The sequence below is a fragment of the Rhinoraja longicauda genome, chromosome 1 (assembly GCF_053455715.1).
Source record: "Rhinoraja longicauda isolate Sanriku21f chromosome 1, sRhiLon1.1, whole genome shotgun sequence".
NCBI classification, from domain to species: domain Eukaryota; kingdom Metazoa; phylum Chordata; class Chondrichthyes; order Rajiformes; family Arhynchobatidae; genus Rhinoraja; species Rhinoraja longicauda.
Window position 1 is genome coordinate 12,437,077 of NC_135953.1, and position 26,837 is coordinate 12,463,913.

A 26,837-nucleotide genomic window follows, 5' to 3' on the forward strand; every position below is an offset into this window, starting at 1 on the left:
CTAACTCTCTCTTAAATTCATCCAGTGATTTGGCCTCCACTGCCCTCTGTGGCAGAGAATTCCACAAGTTCACACCTCTCTGGGTGAAAAAGTTCCTTCTCACCTCAGTTTTAAATGGCCTCCCCTTTATTCTAAGATTGTGGCCCCTGGTTCTGGACTCCCCCAGCATTGGGAACATTTTTCCTGCATCTAGCTTGTCCAGTCCTTTTATAATTTTATAAGAATTGTCTCAAAACGCCTCCTGACCATTTTCTCTCCATAGCTGCCTGACCTGCTGAGTCACTCCAGCACTTTGTGTTTATTTAAGATCATTTCTATTCTATTAAAGGTGTTGGAGGTTTGATTTATATTTCGCTGCTGCTTTTTCTGTGTCCATCCATTAATGTCATGGATTTTTCCATGGACAGGCACAATACAAAACGTGAGGGTTGGCAGTGGTAAGGTGGAAGAGGTCATCCTTTCACAGTTGATAGTTTAGTTTAGTTTAGAGATAGAGCATGGAAGCAGGTCCTTCAACCCACTGAGTCTAAGCCGACCAGCGATTCCCACACAATAACGCTATCCTACACACACATTCGGGACAATTTACAATATTACAGAAGCCAATTAACCTACAAACCTGTATGTCTTTGGAATGCACTACAACTTTCCAATAAGCTCTGAACTTAGACTTGGGGGCATTGGTTTTGGCTTTTTGCACTATTATTGTGTGTGTGCGTGCGTGCGTGCGTGCGTGCGTGCGTGCGTGCCTCTGCCTCTGCCTCTGTCTCTGTCTCTGTCTCTGTCTCTGTCTCTGTCTCTGTCTCTGTCTCTTGCTGCTGATTTTTCTGTTTCCATCAATTTATGTCATGGATTTTTCCATTGACTAGCATGGAGAGCAGGCTGGCTGGATGGCAGAAAACAAAGAGTGGCAATAAAGGGGGCTTTGTCTGGTGGGCTGCCAGTGACTAGCGGAGTTCCGCAGGGGGTCGGTGCTGGGGCCGCTGCTCTTCACGTTGTATATTAATGATTTGGACGAGGGGATTGAAGGCTTTGTCAAGTCAAGTCAAGTCAATTTATTTGTATAGCACATTTAAAAACAACCCACGTTGACCAAAGTGCTGCACATCTGACTAGGAAAAAAAACAAACTTTGTGGCAAAGTTTGCAGTTGATACGAAAATAGGTTGTGGGGCAGGCAGTGTAGAGAAAGCAGGGACTCTGCGGAAGGACTTGGACATGTTGGGAGAGTGGGCAGAGAAATGGCAGATGGAATATAGTGTGGCAAAGTCATGCATTTTGGTAGTAAATCACTTTTGGGTCAATGGGAAGTCACCCAGCAGGTTCAGGAGCTGTTTTCATCCCTGTTGCTGGATTGCTTTTCATTCACTATGCCAAGTGAGCAATCAATGTGGTCACTTTCATGTCGCGGTTCGATCAGCCAGTCTACAGCTGAGAGTTGATGCATCCCAAAGACAGACACAAAGTGCTGGAGAAACTCAGCGAGTCAGGCAGCATCTCTGGAGGACATGGATTGGTGAAGTTTTGTTTCTGGTTCTGGTTCTGGTTGATTACTGCGCAAACACCTCATAAGTGGTTATCTCGAACAGGTCGGAGTGAGTAGAGTAGTGATTAAATTTTGAAGTGGGCCTTGTTGACCAAGTTGAGGCGATCTAGTTGCTCAATCCCCTTTTTAAATGACTGAATATCGGGAGTGGCGCGCGTGTGTTGGGTGGTAACATATTCCATTCCCTTATCGTCCTTGGGCAAAGGGAATATTGGTAGCAAAGTTTATTGAAATTTAGCGAGTTGATGATGTAAGGACTCGTATTTTGTCTTGTTTCATGGCGGTTGGTGTTCTGGGATGACGGAAGATTTGATGGCGTGATTTTGTGAATCTCTTTGTAAATTGCAATAAGTCTTAGCCTGATTCTGTGGGGCTCTAGGGTGTCCCATCCAAAAGAAGCCAGCATATTACTCACGCTTGATTTGCGCTTGTAGTCATTACACACAAAGCGGGCTGCTCAGTGTTGTACTTTCTCCAGGGTGGTCTTGTTGTTGTTGTTGTTGTTGAAAGGATCCCATACAGCTCCACAATACTCCAATTTGGGCCTGACCAAGGACTTGTAGGCGTTCTCTTTGATGGATGTACTACGTGTGTGGAAATTTCTTTTAAGAAGGCCGAGCGTTCTATTTGCTTTATTGGACACATGACCAATATGAGTCGCCCAACTTAAATCTTTGCTTAATTCAACTCCTAGATATGGGTGATGGTCGACAGCAAGCAATGTATGTCTTCCCATGTTGTATTCCAGTAAAAGTGGTTTAGTCATGTGTGAGACATGCATGCTATGACATTTGTTTTGTTTAGTTTAGTTTAGAGATACAGCGCGGAAACAGACTCTTCGACCAGCGATCCCCACACATTAACACGATCCTACCCATGCTAGGAACAATTTTCATCTGATGGGACTAGTGTAGCTGAGACATGTTGGCCGGTGTGGGCAAGTTGGGCTGAAGGGCCTGTTTCCACGCTGTATCACTCTATGACTCTCTGTACATCTCTTGCACTGCCTTGGACTTGTTATTTTCGTTTTGTATTGGTTATGGTTTTGCACAAATGTCTTGTTTTTCTGCACTGTCTTCTTTCTCCCATTGTAAATGGCTCGGTCGTAATCATGTATTGTCTTTCCGCTGACTGGATAGCAACAAAATGCAACATGCAACAAAAGGTTTTCACTGTACTCGATGTGTAATTTATGTTTAATTTATCTAGAATTTGTTTTTCGTGTGTTTGCCTGTGTTGTTGCTGTGAGCAAGATTTTTCATTGTACCAGCATTCCACCATATTTGGGTATATGATGATAAATTTGACTTGAAACTTTCCTTTATTTGACACACCCGTCAGTGAATGTCATAGAGGCATTGGGGCGTTTCCCAGCACGGAAACAGGCCACCCGGCCCAACGTGCACATACCGACAATATTGGAGTAATGTGTGCTGTTCTTGTTGACCCATTGAAGGAAGTATTTCGAAGGCTTTGGAGAAGGTGAAGAAATGGTTCACCACGATGTTGCCTGGATTAGAGAGTATTAGCCTGTGCTCCTTATCGGAGGAAAGATATAGTTTCTCTGGACCTCACCTTTCGCTTTCCCCCTGCAACCTCGAGTAACTCTGGAGATACCTTAGGGTGCTACATTAGGGCGGCACGAAGGCGCAGCGGTAGAGTTGCTGCCTTACAGAGCCCGAGACCCGGGTTCGATCCTGACCACCGGTGCTTGGGTCCGTACGGAGTTTGTACCTTCTCCCCATGACCACGTGGGTTTTCTCCAGGTTCTCCGGTTTCCTCCCACATTCCAAAGATGTGCAGTTTTGTAGGTTAATTGGCTTCTGTATGAAATCTTGCACGAATCTGACCCCCCCATCACCTGAAACCTATGTCTTCTGGTTCTTGATTCCCCTTCCTCTACTCTGGGTAAAATACTCTGTGCATTTACCCTATCAGGCGATCTTATCAGGTGAACAGGGCATGGTGTGGTCAGAATATCACACCTGAAACTCTACGGAAACTCATCAGAATTGCATCCGTGTACCTGTGTGTGTTAACAGACTGAATTGGATTCTCCCAATACAATGCCATCAGCATTCAAAATGTGTAGGAAAGAACTGCAGTTGCTGGTTTTAATCGAAGATAGACACAAAATGCTGGAGTAACTCGGCGGGACAGGCAGCACCTCTGGAGAGAAGGAATGGGTGAACGTATCGGGTCGAGACCCTTCTTCAGACCTTCTTCAGAAGAAGGGCCTCGACCCGAAACGCCACCCCTCCCTTCTCTCCGGAGATGCTGCCTGTCCCGCTGAGTTACTCCAGCATTTTGTGTCTACCTTCAGTTGTCAGCATTCAGTTGTCTGGGCCCGCAATCACAACGAAAGAATACGACGAGCTGAGGAATAAACACAGCAAGCCCATCTGATGGGGGATGGTTGAAGAGTTTATTTGAACTATCAGGGGGGATACAAAGACATATTTAGTCATCCACGGTTTAAGCAAATCAAAATTCTACATCATTCACTGTCAAGTTCCATTCTAACACACCGTTCACTATCTACTGGCTAGTACAGCACTGTCAGAGGGAGAACCACCCTTGGAAGATTCCCTTCTCAGGAACCTCGTCTGGTGAAACAAATCTGCTTTACGTTACTGTCTATTAATTCCGTGGGATTTGCTTGTCGAGCTGGTTTCTGGTACAGCTGAAAGTTAAGATTAAAGTACGCTCGGTCGCCACTTCGGTCGTCAGTACGATTAGTAACCGGGCATCCGGGGCCGTGGGAACATCACTAATACCCACAAAATAAATATGGTTTCAGTTTCCCCCTCCCCCTCCCCCCCCCCCCCCCCCACACCCCCTTCCCCCACCCAGAAAGCACAATCCAACTATTCTATAACACATTAGTATAATCATAAAATAAATAAATAAACAGGCCATTGAAGTTACATGTTGTGCTTCAAACTACACCAAACAGAGGAACACATTGGCTTTAAGTTTGTTTTTTTAATTTCCAGTCTTGTATTACTTGAAACATATAAGCACTGATAGTACAGCCCTAGGAGCTTAAAGCACAGAAGATTGATCAGCTTCGGAAACTGCGTAGCCACTCTAGCCCCGGCACATTTTAATTCCTTGTTTTCAAACAATGCAAAACCCGATTTTACATATTTTTAACGCTAGATTTTTTAAATTCCATTTCATCAATGGATTGATCCCAATTTGGCCAGGAGGAAGTCAATGATTTATTTCTGTACCTTTGCAGCATGGAGACACCTTACTCTGCTTAATTTTTATTTAAGTGCATCGTTGATCGTTTGAAAGGGCTAGTGTCAGGGTCTGCACGGGGTCTCAGAAGGAGTTCATTGCCCTGAACTCGCTCAGGGCCTGCACGGGGGAAATGTGCTTCTTCTGAGATCCCCTCCTCACCCTGGTCTGGTACTCTTCGGGCTTCTCTCTCTTCACCAGCGGTTTCTTCTCGGGAGCTTTCATCTTCCAGGACACCACGGGAGAGTTGATGGCCGCCATGCCGAACACCTTCTGGTACTTGGTGGAAGCCACGTAGGAGGCCTTCACGGTCAGGACCACCGCGTTCATTAGATTCTTGGCGGCCTGGATGAGGGAGGTTGCACTGTCCAACTGTGAAGACAAGGCGGAAGAGAAGGCACAATCAGCGCAGTTAATAAAACACTGGGCCTGAGCTATAGGGAGAGGTTGAGCAGGCTGGGACTTTATTCCCTGGAGTGTAGGAGGATGAGGGGTGATCTTACAGATGTGTAGTCATTGGTGTAGTGCATAAGATCACGAGAGGAATAGACAGGGTAAATGCACAGAATCTCTTGCCCAGAGCAGGGGAATCAAGAATGAGGACATACGTTTCAGGTGAGGGGAGAAAGATTTAATATGAACCTGAGGGGTGACTCTTTAACACAAAGGGTGGTGGGTGTATGGAACAAGCTGCTGGCGGAAGTAGTTGAGGCAGGGACTATCCCAACGTTTAAGAAACAGTTAGACACGTACATGTATAGGACAGGTTTGGAGGGATATGGACCAAACGCAGCCAGGTGGGACTAGTGTAGATGGGACATGTAGGCCGGTGTGGGCAAGTGGGCCGAAGGGCCTGTTTTCATGCTGTATGACTCTATTTCCATTAACATTTCTGAGGAATAAGTTTAAATAATTGTCAAGAGTCAAGAGTGGTTTATTGCCATTGTACTGAAACAAAACAATGAAATTCTTACTTGCAGCTGCAAAACAGGTCTGTAAACACAGTACTCATTAGATAACATAGAGGCATAGTCAGACAGCTTGGGAACAGGCCCTTCAGCCCGACTTGCCCACACCAACCAAGATACCCCATCTACACCAGTCCAACCTGTCCATGTCTGGCCCATATCCCTCTAACGTTTAAACCTTTCCTATCCATGTACCTGTCAAAATGTATTTTAAATGTTGTTATAGTTTCTGCCTCAACCACCCCCTCCGGCAGCTCGTTCCAGAAATCAACCACTCTCTTGTGTGAAAAGGTTGCACCTCAGTTTCCTATTAAATCTTTCCCCTCTCACCTTAAACCTACGACCTCTGTTTCTTGATTCCCCGACTTTGGGTAAGGCTATCTATTCTCCGCGTGATCTTATACATAATATACCTACAATATAAAACTTCAATAAGTAAAATTCCCCAGAATATTAATGCAATATTAATAAACATCTCAGTGAAAGATATGGAAAGTCTTGTGCATCTTAGAATGTCCCAGCACATTTCCCGGCTAATCCATAAAGTGCAGTCACTTATGTGATGCAGGAAATGAGGCACAAACAAGCAGCGTGATAATGATCAGATCATCCACAACCTATCACACACTCCACCACTAACGCACAGGAGCAGCAGCTTGTACCATCTATAAGATGCACTGCAGCAACGCACCATGACTCCTAAGACAGAACCTTTCAAACTTTAAGGTCATAAGTGATAGTAGAATTAGGCCATTCGGACCATCAAGTCTACTTCACCATTCAATCATGGCTGATCTATCTCTCCCTCCTAACCCCATTCTCCTGCCTTCTCCCCATAACCTCTGACACCCGTACTAATCAAGAATCTATCTATCGCTGCCTAAAAAAATCCACTGACTTGGCCTCCACACCCTCCTGTGGCAAGTAATTCCACAGATTCACCACCCTCTGACTAAAGCCCACATACTTTAAGATACCCCACATGTCTTCTATATGCTGTTATTCTACCTGCCCAAATTAACTCCCCTGGCAGTTTTTTTCCCATATACCCATGACCTCTGTGTGAAAAAGTGGCCTCTCAGATTCCTATGAAATGTTTTGCCTCTCACCTTAAATCTCTGTCACCCAGTTCTTGATTCCCCTAGGCTACGTAAACGATTCTGTGCATTCACCCTGTCCATTCCCTTCATGATTTTATACATCTTTAGACTTTAGAGATTATAAAAATGATAAAAAAATGAACTGCATGTGCTTGTTTAGACCAAAGACAGACACAAAATGTTGGAGTAACTCAGTGGGTCAGGCAGCATCCCTAGAGAAAATGGGTAGGTTCCCTTTCGGGTCAGGACTTTTCTTATTCTGAAGAGTTCCGACTCGAAACACCTCCTATCCATTTTCTCCACATCTTGCACTAAACGTCATTCCCTTTATCATGTATGTGTACACTGTGGATGGCTCGATTGTAACCACGTGCAGTCTTTTCGCTGACTGGTTAGCACGCAGCAAATGCTTTTCCCTGTACCTCGGTACACTTGACAATAAACGAAAAGGAAACTAATCAGCAATTATAATCAGGTCGACGATCCCTCACCTGGGTTATGCTTCGGTTATTTATGTATGCCAGTGACGAGGCCACATGTGGAGCAGAGTGCACAGTAACCTTATCTTCATTTAAGGAAGGATATTAATGCATTAGAGGCTTTTCTATCGTAAGACCTGGAATGAGTTGTTATCTTGTGAGAAAAAGTTGGGCAAATGTTGGGGCGGCACGGTGGCGCAGCGGTAGAGTTGCTGCCTTACAGCGCTTGCAGTGCTGGAGACCCGGGTTCGATTCAACCTCGATGCTGTCTGCATGGAGTTTGTACGTTTTCCCCCTGACCGCCCGGGTTTCCTCAGAGATCTTCGGCTTCCAACCACGCTCCAAAGCCTCCAACCGTTTGTAGGTTAATTGGCTTGGTACGAGTGTGAATTGCTCTGAGTGTGTGTCGGCCAGTGTTAGTGTGCGGGGATCGCTGGTCGGTGCGGACTCGGAGGGCCGAAGGGCCTGTTTCCGTGCTGTATCTCTAAATTCAAAGCTGGGTTTAGAAGAGAGAGTGGACCAGATTGAAACATAAAAGACCCTCTGTGGTACTAACAGCATAGATGTGGAGGAGATGTTTCCTCTTTTGGGAAGATCAGAACCAAGGGTCACAGTTTATAAACAAAGGCTTTTTGGGTTTTTCAATCTTCACTCTCTAACCTGAAGAAACACTGCCTCAGCATATTCCAGATCAATTGCTCCCAAAATCTTCAACATTTCAATCGGACCATTTCTCATTTTTCTAAAACACTAGTATGTTTCGGTCAGTCCATCCATCCCCCATTGGAAACCTGCCCCCCAGCAGTCAATCTGGCAAACGTGAGCAACAGCAGCTTCAAGGCAAGTACATAGAAGTAGACACATTGAAAGCATTTTATTTCAACCAGGGCTCAGAAGTTACTTCAGAAAGGTTGCAAAGGTTATCCATAGTTAAAAGTCCAGCAAGCCTAACTTTTCCATGCTGGAAACAGGATACCGGCGAGGATTCTGAGGGGCAAGATATTTCTGCATTTGGAAAGACAGGGGTTGATTAAGGATAGTAGTCAGCAGGGTTTTGAGGGAGATCACGTCTCACGAATATGATTGAGCTTTTTGAACATAGTACATAGAATAGCACAGCACAGGAACAGGCCCTTCGGCCCACAATGTTTGTGCCGAACATGATGCCAAGTTAAAGTGATCTCATCGGCCTGCACATAATCCTGATCCCTCTATTCCATGCACTTCCAATAGACAACAGGTGCAGGAGTAGGCCATTCGGCCCTTCGAGCCAGCACCGCCATTCAATGTGATCACGGCTGATCATTCTCAATCAGTACCCCGTTCCTGCCTTCTCCCCATACCCCCTGACTCCGCTATCCTTAAGAGCTCTATCCAGCTCTCTCTTGAATGCATTCAGAGAATTGGCCTCCACTGCCTGCTGAGGCAGAGAATTTCACAGATTCACAACTCTCTGACTGAAAAGGTTTTTCCTCATCTCCGTTCTAAATGGCCTACCCCTTATTCTTAAACTGTGGCTATCCATGTGCCGATCTAAGAGCCGCTTAAATGCAGAAGAAATCAGCATTATGAGGGCAGATGGAGCCTATATGGACTTAAGCAAGGCCTTTAATAAGGGGGTGGGGAGGGTGGGGGTGAGGGGGGGGTGGGGAGGGGGGGTCCGGGTGAAGAAGACTTCTGGCATGTTGGTCTTCATCGTTTTTTTGTTACCATGATGCAGGAAAGATGCCGTTCCTCTGGAAAGAGTGCGGTGGAGATTTAAGTGGACGTTGCCAGGAATCGAAGGCCTGAGGTATAGGGAGAGGTTTGGCAGGCTAGAACTACATGCAATGGAGCGCAGGAGGCTGGGGAGCAAAGGGGGAGTAAGCTGAGAGGGCCAGACCCTGCGGAACAAAAAAGACAAACCTTAATGAAGGGCAAACACAAAAAGAAGAAAAGGACGTTCCTTTAGGGAGGGGATGAGGAGGAATTTATTCAGCCAGAGGGCGGTGAATCGGTGGAATCTATTGCCACAGATGACGGTGGAGGCCAAGTCTTTGAATATTTTTCAAAAGGAGATTGATAAGTTCTTGATTACTGTCAAAGTTTACGGGAAGAAGGCAGGAGAGTCGGATTGAGAGGGAAAAATAGATTAGCCATGATTAAATGGTGGAGCAGGCTCCATCAGCTGAATGGCCTAATCCAGTTCCTATGTCTTCAGAAGTTCACAGGTTCACAAGTAAAAGGAGTAGAATTAGGCCATTCAGCCCATCGAGTCTACTCCGCCATTCAATCATGGCTGATCTCTGCTTCCTAATTTTCCTGCCTTCTCCCCATCACCCTTGACACCCGTTCTAATCAACTAAGAACTTCTGTTCTTGATCTCTGCCTTAGAAATGTCCACTGACTTGGCCTCCACAGCCCTCTGTGGCAATGAGTTCCACAGATTAACTACCCTCTGACTAAAGAAGTTCCTCCTCACCTCCTTTCTAAAAGAGCACCCTTTAATTCTGAAGCTGTGACCTCTGGTCCTAGACAATGGTCTAACAATGCACTCGTAGATTTCTAGTGTCTACTTCTCTAATTATCTACATTCTAAATACTTATACTTTAGTGTTGACAAAAATGATACTGTGGCAGGCAGAATGTACGTATGTGATAGCATTGTGGCAGGGCAGAATCTGTGCTAAATTACTCTCACACAAAGTGTACAACTCCATTAAGGATTTGAAATTCACTGAAGGTATTTCCATGGTCTGAAGGTGAGAATCTAAGAGCCCCCCTGCCAAGTCAAGTTAAGTCAAGTCAATTTTATTTGTATAGCACATTTAAAAACAACCTACCTTGACCAAAGTGCTGTACATCAGTTCAGGTACTAAGAAACGAACGTACCATGGCACACAAACATAACAGCACATACATAAACAGTTCACAGCGCCCCCTCAGAGGGCCTCACAGGCTAGGGAGTAGAAATAGGTTTTGTGGCTGGACTTAAAGGAGTCGATGGAGGGGGCAGTTCTGATGGGGAGAGGGATGCTGTTTCACAGTCTTGGAGCTGCAACCGCAAAAGCGCGGTCACCCCTGAGCTTAAGCCTTGACCGCGGGATAGTCAGTATCCCCAAATTGGCCGACCTGAGGGTCCTGGAGATAGAGTGGTGGGTTAGAAGATTTTTGATATGGGGGGGAGGGGGCAAGCCCGTTTAGGGCTTTGTATGTGAATAGGAGGAGCTTGAAGTTGATTCTGTACCGTACTGGGAGCCAGGTGTGTGTTGAGGTTTAAACTAATATCTAGAAAATGGTTTTATTCACAAAATGCTGGAGTAACTCAGCAGGTCAGGCAGCATCTCGGGAGAGAAGGAATGGGTGACGTTTCGGGTCGAGACCCTTATTCAGACTGAAGAAGGGTCTCGACCCGAAACGACACCCATTCCTTCTCTCCCGAGATGCTGCCTGACCTGCTGAGTTACTCCAGCATTTTGTGAATAAATCGATTTGTACCAGCATCTGCAGTTATTTTCTTATACTTCTAGAAAATGGTTGATGCTGGGAAGGTGCCGCTTATGTGTTTTGTCTTCTTTGTTTTTTAATGCTCTCTTCTCCCTTCTTCATCTTCTTCTTCTCACATTTCTGATCGTTCTTGGCTCCCGGAGGAGTTTTCACTTGTTTAGGCATAAATTTGTAGCTGGAATTGAGGAGGGAATCTGCTTCAGTTCATTTCACTGCTGATGAGCCTTGTGTGAAATCAGAGCGGCAGGGAGGAGAATGGTACCCCGCTACAGCTCACTTACGCACACTGTGGCAAAATGCTGGGCGATAGTGAATACGCCGATATGATACGATACGATAACACGTAATTTATCCAAGGAGGGAAACTGATCTGCCAACAGTCATAAAACACAAGATGCATGAAATATGAAACTGAAGTGATGAGTGGAAAGGATTAGGGATGTGCAAAGATTGGGGTTGGTGGAGAGGCCGGGGAGGGGAGTCAGTCTACCCTACCCCAAAAGGGGGAGGAGTTGTACAGTTTGATGGCCTCAGGGAAGAAGGATCTCCTGTGGAGTTCTGAGCTGCATCTTGGTGGAACCAGTCTGTTGCTGAAGGTGCTCCTCAGGTTGACCAGTGTGTCATGGAGTGCTGAGTCTGAAATGGACTGCAGCCTGTTGCTGCCAGCATGATGCCGTTTCCAATTCCTGCTCATAAGGTCGTAAGGTCATGAGGAATAGGAGTAGAATTAGGCCATTTGGCCCATCAAGCCTATTCCGCCATTCAATCATGGGTGATCTATCTCTCCCTCCTAACCCCATTCTCCTGCCTTCTCCCCATGACCTTTGACATCTGTATTAATCAAGAATTTATCTATCTCCGCCTAAAAAATGTCCACTGATTTGGCCTTCACAGCATTCTGTGGCAAATAACTCCACAGATTCACCACCCACTGACTAAGGGAATTGCTCCTTATCGTGCCTAGTCACCTGTCTGTTTTTTCTGCACTAGCATCATAGAGTCATATGGTCATCGTCAGACAGCACGGAAACAGGCCCTTCGGCCTAACTATGCCATCAGTGGCACAGTGGCGCAGAAGTGTTTAGCTGTCTTCCATCGCCAGAGACCCGGGTTTGATCTTGACTTGGATTGGCAGATGGTGATTGAAAGATTAATCTACAAGTCTTTCAGTCCAGATGAAGGGTCTTGACCCAAACGTTTGACTGTCCATTTCCCTCCATAGATTCTGCTTGACCCACTGAGTTCCTCCAGCAGTTTGATTTTTGCCTCACCTTACTGGAGATTCATGGGCTGGAAATCAGGAAGACAAACACTTTCAGTTGCTTTAATTAATGTTGATTCCTTTAATTTTAAGTCACCCTTCCTTTCTCTCCGCCCGTCCCCCACCATAGTCCTCTTGCCAGTTCCATTGTTCGCATCCATACATCCCCTCGTTGCCACCTCTTCCACAGCCAACAATGGACCATTGTGGGCTCAACCTTTCTTTGGTCATCGGTGCCGGCTTTGATTTGTTCTGAACCTTTTCATGCCTCTAGTTTCCCTCCCCCTGACTCTCAGTCTGAAGAAGGGTCTCGACCCGAAACGTCACCTATTCCTTTTCTCCAGAGATGCTGCCTGATCCGTTGAGTTACTCCAGCCTTTTGAGCCTATCAGCAGTTCTGTCCTTCGCATTGTGTTACAGTATATATTGTAATTATATTTTGGCATTTTAACTAAATTCTATTTTTATTCTTAAAAGGCTTTTATTTTGTTAATTCTTTTAGTATCATTTTAATAATCTTTAATTTTCTTAGCCTATCAGAGGCTGTGGAGATCCAGCTAGAGATTCAGTTCAGACATCCTGAGCCAGTTGGCATTTGGTCTTCGCTGAGGTTCATGTTCCTGAGCCACCTTTGATACATGTTTGTCCTTGGTTAACATAGAAACATAGAAAATAGGTGCAGGAGGAGGCCATTTGGCCCTTCAAGTCAGCACCACCATTCATTGTGATCATGGCTGATCATCCACAATCAGTAACCTGTGGCTGCCTTCTCTCCATATCCCTTGATTCCACTAGCCCCTAGAGCTCTATCTAACTCTCTTTTAAATTCATCCAATGAATTGGCCTCCACTGCCTTCTGTGGCAGAGAATTCCACAAATTCACAACTCTCTGGGTGAAAAAGTTTCTTCTCACCTCAGTTTTAAATGGCCTCCCCTTTATTCTTGGACTGTGGGCCCTGGTTCTGGACTCCCCCAACATTGGGAACATTTTTCCTGCATCTAGCTTGTCCACTCCTTTCATAATATTTTACGTCTCTATGAGATCCCCTCTCATCCTTCTAAACTCCAGTGAATACAAGCCCAGTCTTTACAATCTTTACTCATGTGACAGTCCCTCCATCCCAGGTTTTATAAAGATGTTTGAACTTGGATGTGAAGTTTTTATTTATTCTGGGGATGTGGTCAATGTCAGTGACTGATGGTTGATAAACACGCAATGGACCGAAGGGCAGATGACTGTGCTGCACTGCTTCATGAGTCTAAGACCTATAGCTTAATCTCCACTTGACCCAAGGGCACTGAGTCAACCATTCTGAAGTCACATATTGGCAGGACAATGCTGACTTACTGTTAGGCCATTGGCAAATTGCTTGCGTTTTTAACCAGACGTACTCATCGTTATTTATATCTCCTTGCTGCTGGTCCACAAATAATTGATTTTGCTTGTTTTAGTTCCCCAGCTCACTAGACTGAGAATTCATAAGTGATTGGCGCAGAATCAGGTCATCCGGCCCATCTAGTCTGCTCCGCCGTTCAATCATGGCTGATCTATTCTTCCCTCCACACCACCCTCTGACTAAAGAAATTCCTCCTCATCTCCTTCCTAAAGGAATGTCCTTTAATTCTGAGGCTATGACCTCTAGTCCTAGACTCTCCCACTAGTGGAAACATGCTCTCCACGTCCACTCTATCCAGGCCTTTCACTATTCGGTACGTTTCAATGAGATAGACAATAGACAATAGGTGCAGGAGGAGGCCATTCGGCCCTTTCGAGCCAACCCACCATTCAATGTAATCATGGCTGATCATTCTCAATCAGTACCCCGTTCCTGCCTTCTCCCCATACCCCCTGACTCCGCTATCCTTAAGAGCGCTATCTAGCTCCTCCCTTCACACATTCAGTTTGTTAATCATTAGGTTTTTGATCTTGTAATTGCCCAGGACAATGCAAGGGAAAGAGAAATATGAGCAGAGGTTGGTTCTGGGATAAGATTGCATATTATTCGCAAGGTTCACATTTCGGTTCAGGATTATTATTGTCACGTGTACCGAGGTGCAGTGACAAGTCTCAAGAAGGCTTCTGACCTAAAATGTCTTCTATTCATGTGTAGGAAGGGACTGCAGATGCTGGTAAGCCGAAGATAGACACAAAAAGCTGGAGTAACTCAACGGGTCAGACAGCACCTCTGGAGAGACGTTTTGGGTCGAGACTGTTCTTCAGACGTCCTCTTATTCATGTTCTCCAGACATGCTGCCTGACCCACTGATTTACTCCAGCATTTAGTATCCCTTTGTGAAAATCAGCATGTGCATTTCACCAAGGAGGAAGACATGGTGATCAGTGAGATCAGTGTGGAGACAACAATATGCAAGGGCAGCTAGAGATGAAGAGGGATTAAGAAGGCATGAGATCAAGAAAGAGCTTTTAGACATTCATGGCCTTCGGCCCACCGAGTCGACACCGATCATCGATCACCCGTTGACGCTAGTCCTACATTACCCTGCTTTCTCATCCACTCCTTACACAGTCAGGCAACTTACAGAGTACAATTAACCTATCAGCCCGCGCGACTTTGAGATGTGGGAGTTGATTGGAACGCCCGCAGGAAACGCACGTGGCCACAGGCAGAACGTGCAAACTCCACACAGACAGCACCCAAGATCAGGATGGAACCTGGGTCTCTACCGCCATGAGGAGCAGCTCTTGATGGGCCGAATGGCCTAATTCTGCTCCTATCACTTATGACATAATGACCTTATGCCCTCTTTCAGCAGCACCACTGTGCTGCCCAAGCATTAAGTTGGATAAATCGGCAGGAGCCAATGGTATCTATCCCAGGTTATTGAGAGAGGCAAGAGAGGGGGTTACAGGAGCCTTGACAAAGTTCTTTGCATCTTCTCTAGCTACGGGTGAGGTCCTGGGGGACTGGAAGGTAGCTAATGTTGTTCCTTTATTTAAGAGGGAAAGTCGAGAATCCAAGGAATTATAGGGCGATGAGCATCAAGTCAGTAGAAGGGAAGATATTGGAGAGGATTCTCTGTGAAAGGATTTACTCTCATTTGTAAGAGAATGGGTTAATTAGGGACTCAGCATGGTTTTGAACACAGCAGATACAGAATTTGATCAACATTTTTGAGAAGATGATGAGGATGATCAATAGACAATTGACAATAGACAATAGGTGCAGGAGGAAGCCATTCGGCCCTTTGAGCCAGCACCGCCATTCAATGTGATCATGGCTGATCATTCTCAATCAGTACCCCGTTCCTGCCTTCTCCCCATACCCCCTGACTCCGCTATCCTTAAGAGCTCTATCTAGCTCTCTCTTGAATGCATTCAGAGAAATGGCCTCCACTGCCTTCTGAGGCAGAGAATTCCACAGATTCACAACTCTCTGACTGAAAAAGTTTTTCCTCATCTCAGGTTAATTCCCGGAATGACGGGACTGTCGTATGTTGAAAGACTGGATCGACTAGGCTTGTATAACTGGAATTTAGAAGGATGAGAGGAGATCTTATCGAAACGTATAAGATTATTAAGGGGTTGGACACGTTAGAGGCAGGAAACATGTTCCCAATGTTGGGGGAGTCCAGAACAAGGGGCCACAGTTTAAGAATAAGGGGTAGGCCATTTAGAACTGAGATGAGGAAAAACTTTTTCAGTCAGAGAGTTGTAAATCTGAGGAATTCTCTGCCTCAGAAGGCAGTGGAGGCCAATTCTCTGAATGCATTCAAGAGAGAGCTAGATAGAGCTCTTAAGGATAGAGGAGTCAGGGGGTATGGGGGAGAAGGCAGGAACGGGGTACTGATTGAGAATGATCAGCCATGATCACATTGAATGGCGGTGCTGGCTCGAAGGGCCGAATGGCCTCCTCCTGCACTTATTGTCTGTTGTCTATTGTCTATGTGGGAGCGTCCAAAGAAAACTCACGTTATTACAGGGAGAACGTGCAAACTCCAGTACAGACCGCGCTGGTATTCAGGAACGAACCTAGCTCCCTGGCGCTATAAGGCAACGACTCTACCGCTGAGCCACACTGCTGCCCACCAGTGGGAGAGGATGGGGACACAAAAAGCTGGAGTAACTCAGCGGATCAGACAGCATCTCTGTGGAAAAGGAATAGGTGACGTTTCGTGTCGAGACCCTTCTTCAGGTTGAGAGTCATTGGGAAAAGGGAAACGAGAGATGTAGACGGTGATAGAGAGAGACATACAACAGATGAATGAAAGATATGCAAAAAAGTATAGATGATTAAGGATACAGGCCATTGTTCGCCGTGGGCCTAGGTGAAAATGAGTTACAGACAATGAAACTCACCAGGACGACATTGAAATGAGTGCAACGACTCGGGTGGGGCAGGGACGGAGAGAGAGGGGATGCAAGGGTTACTTGAAGTTAGAGAAATCATTATTCATACCGCTGGGTTGTAAGCTGCTCAAGTGAAATTTGAGGATGGGAGTGGATGGGGAGCTATCTTAATCTGTATGGATCAGAGCTGCAGCCACCTATGCTGGTAGGGCCTGCTGAAATCAGCTTCACTGTGGACCTATTCAGCTTGCAGGGAGGACAATATGATCCCATTAACCTCGGCAGAGTTTGCACCAAGCCTCTGGGATGAGCAACCAGTGCCAGAGCCAGAAGCAATTATACTAATAGCATGATTGCATGAAGCTCTTTGATCATTTTGTGGTGTTAAAGAAGGAAGAGTGCAAAATAAAAGCTACAGAACACGACACAATTGCAATCAAACTTAAAGCAACTTTGTGCCTCGAAGGTGTGTTTGATTGTTGAGAAACTCCAAACTCTGAAGACACAAGGAACTGGATGTAGTGGATGTGGAGAGGATGTTTCCACTAGTGAGAGGGTCCAGGACTAGAGGCCATACCCTCAGAATTAAAGGACGTTCCTCTGGGAAGGAGATGAGGAGGAATTTCTTTAGTCAGAGGTTGGTGAATCTGTGGAATTCATTAACACAGAAGATTGTGGAGGCCAAGTCAGTGGATATCTTTAAGGCAGAGAAAGATAGATTCTTGATTAGCACGGGTGTCAGGGGAGAAGGCAGGAGAATGGGGTTAAGATAGATCATGCATGATTGCATGGCAGAGTAAACTCGGATGGTCTAATTCTGCTCCTATCACATGAACTTATGAATTGCAGATGCTGTTATCTGGCGTAGAGCAGAAAGTGCTGGAGTAACTCAGCGGGCCAGGCAGCATTTTTGGAAGACATAGACAGGTGATGTTTCGGGTTGGGACCCTTCAGACACAAGCATCTGCAGATCATGTCCTCCAGATGCTGCCTAACCATTAAACATTATACATATACAGGCATTACACATTCTCCCTGTGACCGCGTGGGATTTCTCCGGGTGCTCTGGTTAAGAAACATAGAAACATAGAAAAATAGGTGCAGGAGGAGGCCATTTGGCTCTTTGAGCCAGCACCGCCATTCATTGTGATCATGGCTGATCCTTCACAATCAGTAACCTGTGCCTGTCTTCTCTCCATATCGCTTGATTCCACTAGCCCCTAGAGCTCTATCTAACTCTCTTTTAAATTTATCCAGTGAATTGGCCTATACTGCCTTCTGTGGCAGAGAATTCCACAAATTCACAACTCTCTGGGTGAAAAAGTTTCTTCTCACCTCAGTTTTAAATGGCCTCCCCTTTATTCTTAGACTGTGTCCCCTGGTTCTGGGTTCCCCCAACATTGGGAACATTTTTCCTGCGTCTAGCTTGTCCAGTCCTCTCATCCTTCTCAACTCCAGTGAATACAAGCCCAGTCTTTCCAATCTTTCCTCATATGACAGTCCCGCCATCCCAGGGATTAACCTTGTGAACCTACGCTGCACTGCATCCATAGCAAGGACGTCCTTCCTCAAATTAGGAGACCAAAATTGTATACAATACTCCAGATGTCGTCTCACCAGGGCCCTATACAACTGCAGAAGGACCTCTTTACTCCAATACTCAAATACCCTCGTTATGAAGGCCAACAGGCCTTTAGCTTTCTTCTCTGCCTGCTGTACCTGCATGCTTACTTTCAGTGACTGTACAAGGACACCCAGTTCTCGTTGCACTTCCCCTTTACCTAATCTGACACCATTGAGATAATAATCTGCCTCCTTGTTTTTGCCACCAAAGTGGATAACCTCACATGTATGTACATTATACTGCATCTGCCACGCATCTGCCCACTCACGCAACCTGTCCAAGTCACCTTGCAACCTCCGAACATCCTCTTCGCAGTTCACACTGCCACCCAGATTTGTGTCATCTGCAAACTTGCCAGTGTTACTTCTAATTCTATCATCCAAATCTTGAATATATATTGTAAATAGTTGCGGCCCCAGCACCGAGCCTTAAGGCACTCCACTCGCCATTGCCTGCCATTCTGAAAAGGACCCGTTTATTCCTACTCTTTGCTTCCTGTCTGCCAACAAAATTCTCTATCCATGTCAATACACTACCCCCTATACCATGTGTTCCAATTTTGCTCACTAATCTCCCGTGTGGGACCATATCAAAGGCTTTCTGAAATTCTAGATATACTACATCCACTGGGTCTCTTTCATCCATTTTACTTGTCACATCCTCAAAACATTCCAGAAGATTAGTCAAGCAGGATTTCCCCTTCATAAATCCATGCTGACTTGGACCAATCCTTTTACTGCTATCCAAATGCGCCGTTATAACCTCTTTAATAATTGACTCCTGCATCTTCCCCACCATCGATGTCAGGCTAACAGGTCTGTAATTCCCCGTTTTCTCTCTCGCTCCTTTCTTGAAAAGTAGCTATCCTCCAATCCACAGGAACTGATCCTGAATCTATAGAACATTGGGAAATGATCACCAATGCGTCCATGATTTCTAGAGCCACCTTCTTGAGTATCCTGGGATGCAGAGCATTAGGCCCTGGGGATTTATCTGCCTTCGGTCCCATCGGTCTACCCAATACTATTTCTCACTTAATGCAAATTTCTTTCAGTTCTTCTGCCTCCCTAGATCCTCTGTCCTCTAGTACGCCTGGGAGATTGTTTGTGTCTTCCTTAATGAAGACAGATCCGAAGTATCTGTTCAACTCTTCTGCCATTTCCTTGTTACCCATAATAATTTCACTCGTTTCTGCCTTCAAGGGACCCACATTTGTCTTTACTAATCTTTTTCTCTTAACATACCTAAAGAAGATATTACTATCCTTCTTTATATTCTTGGCCAGCTTCCCCTCGTACTTCATCTTTTCAGCCCGTATTGCCCTTTTTGTTACCTTCTGTTGTCCTTTGAAAGTTTCCCAATCCTCTGGCTTCCCTAAACTCTTTGCTATGTTATACATCTTTTTCTTTTAGTTCCCTAACTTCCCTTGTCAGCCACGGTTGCCTCTTACTCCCCTTAGAATCTTTCTTCCGCTTTGGAATGAAATGATCCTGCATCTTCTGGATTATGCCCAGAAATTCCTGCCATTGCTGTTCCACCGTCTTTCCTGCTAGGATCCTTTTCCAGTCAACCTTGGCTAGCTCCTCTCTCATGCCTTCATAGTCCCCTTTGTTCAACTGCAACACCTACACTTCTAATTTAACCTTCTCCTTCTTAAATTGCAGATAAGGGACATAGCTTCAGAATTGAGGGACAAAGGTTTAGGGGTAACATGAGGGGGAACTTCTTTACTCAGAGGGTGGTGGCTGTATGGAATGGGCTTCTGGTGGAAGTGGTGGAGGCTGGCTCGATTTTATTATTTAAGAGTAAATTGGATAGGTATATGGATAGGAGGGGATTAGAGGGTTATGGTCTGAGTGCAGGTAGATGAGACTAGGTCAGGGAGAATGGTCGGCGTGGACTGGTAGGGCCGGACAGGCCTGTTTCCATGCTGTAGTTGTTATATGGTTATATGGTTATATGGTTATTAAAACTAATCATATTATGGTCACTACCTCCAAGCGGTTCCTTTACCTTGAATTTCCTTATTAAATCAGGTTCATTGGACAATACTGGGTTTCATCCCACATTCACAAGACATTGTAGTTTTGCATGTTAATTAGCTTCAGTAAATTGCACCTAGGTGAAGGATGTGAAATTGGGAAAACACAGAACTAGTGTACAGGTGATCGATGGTCGGCATGGATTCGGTGGGCCGAAGGGCCTGCTTCTATGCTGTATCTTTAAATTAAACTAAACAAAAAAGGTGTAAATAAGTGGTTAATGGTCAGCATGGACTCAGTGGGCCGAAGGGCCTGCTTCTGTGTTGCATCATAGTCATAGAGTCGTACAGCGTGGAAACAGGCCCTTCGGTCCAACATGCCCACAGCGACCAACATGACCCAGCTACACTCGTCCCACCTGCCTGCATTTGGCCCATATCCCTCCAGACCTGTCCTGTCTGTGCATCCTTCTATGACTCTATGAGTCAGGAAGGATTAGAGGCTGCTCCATTGCAGGGAAGCTTTGCAACAGTGGCTTCTTTTTCACCCTGGCAACCATACATTTCTTCACCCTGGCAACCGTCCATCCTTCGTCATGGCAATCATCCATCCCTCAACCTGGCAGCGATCCATTTTTCAACGTGACAACCAGCCAACCTTCATGATGGCAACCACCCACCCGACGCTTGGCAAACGTCCACCTATCATTCCGACAAGACACCATTCTCCTCTCTGGCAAAGACTCATTTTATTTCAACCCAGCAACCTGTGATTCTTCATCTTTCATCCTAAAACCATCCACTTTTCACACCAACAACTCCCTATCTGTTACACCAATGACTACCTATTGGGCACCAATGACTACCCAGCAATCTACTATCCAGCCCCAGTAATCAAGCACCAAGCGGATTAGTGGCTATCAGTGGAGAATTTTAAGGCAGAGCTACATAGATTCTTGATATGTACGGGTGTCAGAGGTTATAGGGCTAAAGCAGGAGAATGGGGTTAGGAGGGAGAGATCGATCAGCCATGATTGAATGGCGGAGTAGACTTGATGGGCCAAATGGCCTAATTCTACTCCTATCACATGACTTTATGATTCACCATCGCAGCAACCTCCTTTACCGCCAATGATCACAGTTATCACAGACCAATAATCAGCCAAAGTTCGTTCAACAACTTACTTAAGCTCATAAGTGATAGGAGCAGAATTAAGAGCCATTAGGTCCATTAGGTCTACACTGCCATTCAATCATGGCTGATCTATTTCACCCTCTGAACTCCATTTTCCTGCCTTCTCCCCATAACCTCTGACAGCCGTACTATCCGTCTTAGAATCCTGGCAAACATTTATCGTTCACCTAAACGACCACAATTTGTCACCCCCAATAATTTCCATTCGTCACTTCAACACCAAATAGATCAGGTAGACACACAGGCTCTCTTGCCCAGACTAGGAGAATCGAGAACCAGAGGACATAGGTTTGTGTTTGGAGAAAGATTTAATAAGAATCTTAGGGGTAATATTTTTCGCACAGAGGGTGGCGGGTGTAAGGAGCGAGCTGCCAGAGGAGGTCGTTGAGGCAGGGACTATTAGACAGGTGCATGGATAGGACAGATTTAGAGAGAGACGGGCCAAAGGTAGGCAGGTGACACTAGTGGAGCTGGGACATGCTGGTCGGTGAGGGCAAGCTGGGCCGAAGGACCTGTTTCCACTGCGCATGACTCTATGACTCTGTGACACCCATTAATCATCTCAGCAACCACACACCCTTGCCAACATTGTCCATGACCCCAATGATCAGTCGCACCTCATAGAGCCAGTCGTTGAGATATACAGTACAGAAATAGGGCCTTTGGCCCAACCTTTCAATGCAGATTAAATTGCCGAAACACATTGGTCTCACTTGTCTGCACATACGCCTTATCCCACCAAACATTGCCCAGTCGTGTACCTTTTCCACGTCTTAAATTTCATAATTTTCCCTGTCTCGATCATTTGGATGAAGGGATTAAAAGTACCATTAGCAAATTTGCAGATGATACAAAGCTGGGTGGTAGTGTGAGCAGTGAGGAAGATGCTATGAGGTTGCAGGGTCAAGTCAAGTCAATTTTATTTGTATAGCACATTTAAAAACAACCCACGTTGACCAAAGTGCTGTACATCTGATTAGGCACTAAGGAAAAAATGAAAGGGTGACTTGGACAGGTTGTGTGAGTGGGCAGATGCATGGCAGATGCAGTTTAATGTGGATAAGTGTGAGGTTATCCACTTTGGTGGTAAGAATAAGAAGGCAGATTATTATCTGAATGGTGTCAAGTTAGGAAAAGGGGACGTACAACGAGATCTGGGTGTCCTAGTGCATCAGTCACTGAAAGGAAGCATGCAGGTACAGCAGGCAGTAAAGAAAGCCAATGGAATGTTGGCCTTCATCATAAGAGGAGTTGAGTATAGGAGCAAAGAGGTCCTTCTGCAGTTGTATAGGGCCCTAGTGAGACTGCACCTGGAGTACTGTTTGCAGTTTTGGTCTCCAAATTTGAGGAAGGATATTCTTGCTATTGAGGGCGTGCAGCATAGGTTTACTAGGTTAATTCCCGGAATGGCGGGACTGTCATATGTTGAAAGACTGGAGCGGCTAGGCTTGTATACACTGGAATTTAGAAGGATGAGAGGGAATCTTATCGAAACGTATAAGATTATTAAGGGGTTGGACACGTTCGAGGCAGGAAACATGTTCCCAATGTTGGGGGAGTCCAGAACCAGGGGCCACAGTTTAAGAATAGCTCTTCAGCATTTGTCATGGAGTTTTTGATCAGTGCAGCTCAGATACAAGTCCTTCGGCCATCAGCCATGGGCATTACAGTGACACAGCTGTAGAGTTGCTGCCTTACAGCATCAGAGACCCGAGTTTGATCATGACTAAGGGTGCTGTCTGTACAGAGTTTGTATGTTCTCCCCATGACCACGTTGGTTTTCTCCGGTTCTCTGGATTCCTTCCACATTCCAAAGACGCAGAGGTTTGTAGGTTAATTGGCTTGGTAAAATGGTAAATTGTCCCTAGTGTGTGCGTAGAATAGTGTTAATATACGGGATCGTTGGCCGGCGTTGATTCATTGGGCCGTTGGACCTATTTCTGCCCTGTATCTCTTAGTTAAACTAAATCATGTCCATGCTAACATACACCCTTTCATACGAATCCCATTTATTCACATTATAGAACATCACCACACAGCACAGGAACAGGCCCATCGGCTCAACATGATGTCAGGTAAAACTAATCTCTGTCTGCACTTGATCATGTTTGACACTGGGGGCCAAAGGCCTTGTTCTTCTGCACTGTTCTACGTTCTATGATCTAAAGGTAACTCATTTAGGTGTCTGGCTTAGCTGCCAGGAAATCAGTGTGTTTTTTTTTAAATTTGGGATATTAATTTGAGTAAAGGATGGGATTCATGGTGAATAATTGGGGGAATTGAAAACTATTGAAGAGAAACAATTTAATTACTTTCTGCGAGCAGCATGACGTGTGCCGTATGGCTGCTGAGGATTTCTCAATTACTCGGTGAAGCGGTGTCTGTTTTGTTCGCTCGTCAGAGTCAAACAAACTTTAATGCACCTGACCAGTATGAGCATGATGTGTATGAAGGGACTGCAGATGAGATGCTGGTTTAAACCGAATAAACACAAAATGCTGGAGTAACTCAGTGGGACAGGCAGCATCTTCTCTCCAGAGACACTGCCTGTCCCGCTGAGTTACTCCAGTAATTTGTGCTTATGACCAGAGTGAGCACGCTGACCAGTCCTGCCTCTTGAAGGTATTTATTCACAAAATGCTGGAGTAACTCAGCAGGTCAGGCAGCATCTCAGGAGAGAAGGAATGGGTGACGTTTCGGGTCGAGACCCTTCTTCAGACTGAAGGAGGGTCTCGACCCGAAACGTCACCCATTCCTTCTCTCCCGAGATGCTGCCTGACCTGCTGAGTTACTCCAGCATTTTGTGAACAAATACCTTCGATTTGTACCAGCATCTGCAGTTATTTTCTTGCACAGTCCTGCTTCTTGCTGGCTTTGTCTTTCCGCTCCAGTCAATGGGGACATTCTGTGGCAGACTGGGCAAAGGACTGAGCAGATGGCCCAGAAACACTGAGCTACACTGCAGTGCACATTGGGACATGGGTCACAAAGGTGAAAGGGGATCTGCGGAATAACTGTGATTGAAACCACTGAGTCCCACAGTAGGGGTGGGGGGAGGATTGGCTGAGGGCTGGAGTCACAGCTTGCTCTGCTAGCAATGAAATGTAACTGAAAAGCCTGATTGCATTAATGAGCAATGTCTCTGCATCGTAAGATATAGACTGACTGGGTAACAATAGAAAAATCCCTTTCTCACACACAATTGCATGTACACACGCACACACACACACACACTCAAACTCATACACACATTTATATACACATATATATATATACACACACACACAAATGCTCCATGACCAGAGGACATAGGTTTAAGGTGAAGGGGAAAATATATAATAGGAATCTGAGGAGTAACTTTTTCACACAAAGGGTGGTGGGTGTATGGAACGAGCTGCTGGAGGAGGTAGTTGAAGCAGGAACTATCGCAACGTTTGAGAAACAGATAGACAGGTAGATGGATATGACAGGTTTGGAGGGATAGGGGCCAAGCGCAGGCAGGTGGGACTAGTGGAGCTGGGAAATGTTGGCCGGTGTGGACAAGTAGGGCCGAAAGGCCGCTTGTCACGCTGTATCACTCTATGACTTCACACACACACACACACACACTAGAGGAACACTGAGTGAATTAGGAGGCTTTTACAAATAAAACATGGAATAAAGTAAAGCTCTTCCACTGCCTTGAAACCAGTGAGACACAAAATACATAGAAGCTCGCAGAGACTCAGCCATTGAGAAGTGGCGATCCACTGAGTTCCCGTTCTTCCCAGTGAATTTCCCAACAGAAGGAAATTACTTTAGTTTAGAGATACAGCTTGGAAAACAGGCCCTTCGGCCCACCGAGTCTCTGCCGACCAATGATCACCCATGCACTAGTCCTATCCTACACACTCGAGACAATTTACAGAAGCCAATTAACCTACAAACCTGCACATCTTTTGGAAAGTGGGCGGAAACCGGAGCACCCGGAGAAAACCCACACGGTCATAGAGAGGACGTACAAACTCCCTACAGACAGCACCCGTAGTCAGGATCGAACCTGGGTCTCTGGCGCTGTAAGGCAGCAACTTTACCGCTGCGCCACCGTGCCACAATAATATGATATCAATTGGGCATCCAAAATAGTTGAAGTGAGATTACCCCGATAATGTTTTATAAATGATAGTTTTGCTTACACATTTTCATCTTATCAAACAACAAGCACTTATATGAGTCGTCTGACCTTGCTGAGAGAACTAATGCGTGTTAACCCATCAATATGACAAACGTCACTTGGAAAAGCCCTGATCACAGTCTTTAGTGTCGTTGATTTATACATTATAAATTTGTATGAAGGTATGTCACAAGTTGTTAGGGAATGGAAGAGCAACAGTGCTGTTGTCCCCCTGAGAATAAAAAGAGCTTTGTATGATTCTCTCCTGCCCTTTTACAAGAAAGATGTGACATATTGATAGCTTAATAGTCTCCCAGGAGGAGCTGTGTTAGGCAAAACATGAAAAGGGATTTGAAAGTCATGTCTGATTTTACCAATGAAGGTGATGAAATAAATGCTAGAAATGGGTGGGTGGGTGGGTGGGGAAGCGAGGGGGGGGGTGGGGAAGCGGGGGGGGGGGGGGAAGATTTTCTGAATTAGAAACATAGAAACATAGAAAATAGGTGCAGGACGTTGCCATTTGGCCCTTCGAGCCAGCACCGCCATTCATCGTGATCATGGCTGATCAGCCACAATCAGTAACCTGTGCCCGTCTTCTCCCCATATCACTTGATTCCATTAGCCCCCAGAGCTCTATCTAACTCTCTTTTAAATTCATCCAGTGCATTGGCCTCCACTGCCCTCTGTGGCAGAGAATTCCACAAATTCACAACTCTCTGGGTGAAAAAGTTTCTTCTCACCTCAATTTGAAATGTCCTCCCCTTTATTCTTAGACTGTGTCCCCTGGTTCTGGACTCCCCCAACATTGGGAACATTTTTCCTGCATCTAGCTTGTCTAGTTTTTATGATTTTACACATCTTTATCCAATGAATTCTCATTCATTAGATTTATTTTAGTTCAGTTTAGTTTATTGTCACGTGTACTGAAGTACAGTGAAAGGCTTTTGTTGCGAGCTCACCAGTCGGCAGAAAGACAATACTTGATCACAATAGAGCCAATTAGAAACATAGAAACATAGAAAATAGGTGCAGGAGTAGGCCATTCGGCCTTTCGAGCCTGCACCGCCATTCAATATGATCATGGCTGATCATCCAACTCAGTAACTTGTACCTGCCTTCTCTCCATACCCCCTGATCCCTTTAGCAAAAAGGGCCACATCTAACTCCCTCTTAAATATAGCCAATGAACTGGCCTCAACTACCTTCTGTGGCAGAGAATTCCACAGACTCACCACTCTCTGTGTGAAGAAATGTTTTCTCATCTCGGTCCTAAAAGACTTCCCCCTTATCCTTAAGCTGTGACCCCTGGTTCTGGACTCCCCCAACATCGGGAACAATCTTCCCGCATCTAGCCTCTCCAACCCCTTAAGAATTTTATATGTTTCTATAAGATCCCCCCTCAGTCTTCCAAATTCCAGCGAGTACAAGCCCAGTCTATCCAGTCTTTCCTCATATGCAAGTCCCGCCATCCCAGGCATTAATCTGGTGAA

General features: G+C 45.5%; 1 protein-coding gene across 5 annotated transcripts in view; it reads right to left on the reverse strand.

Annotated features, from left to right (window-relative positions):
- Positions 1-4,392: 4,392 nt before the first annotated feature.
- The window catches only part of ctnna2 (catenin (cadherin-associated protein), alpha 2), a 1,150,825-nt gene continuing 1,128,380 nt past the window's right edge, over positions 4,393-26,837 (reverse strand). For all 5 annotated transcript variants that reach the window (XM_078407736.1, XM_078407821.1, XM_078407459.1 and 2 more), the window contains one exon: positions 4,393-5,163. In XM_078407736.1, coding sequence (XP_078263862.1) covers positions 4,876-5,163 — 288 coding nt within the window. In that variant the 3' untranslated portion in view covers positions 4,393-4,875. The remainder of the gene's footprint in view (positions 5,164-26,837) is intronic.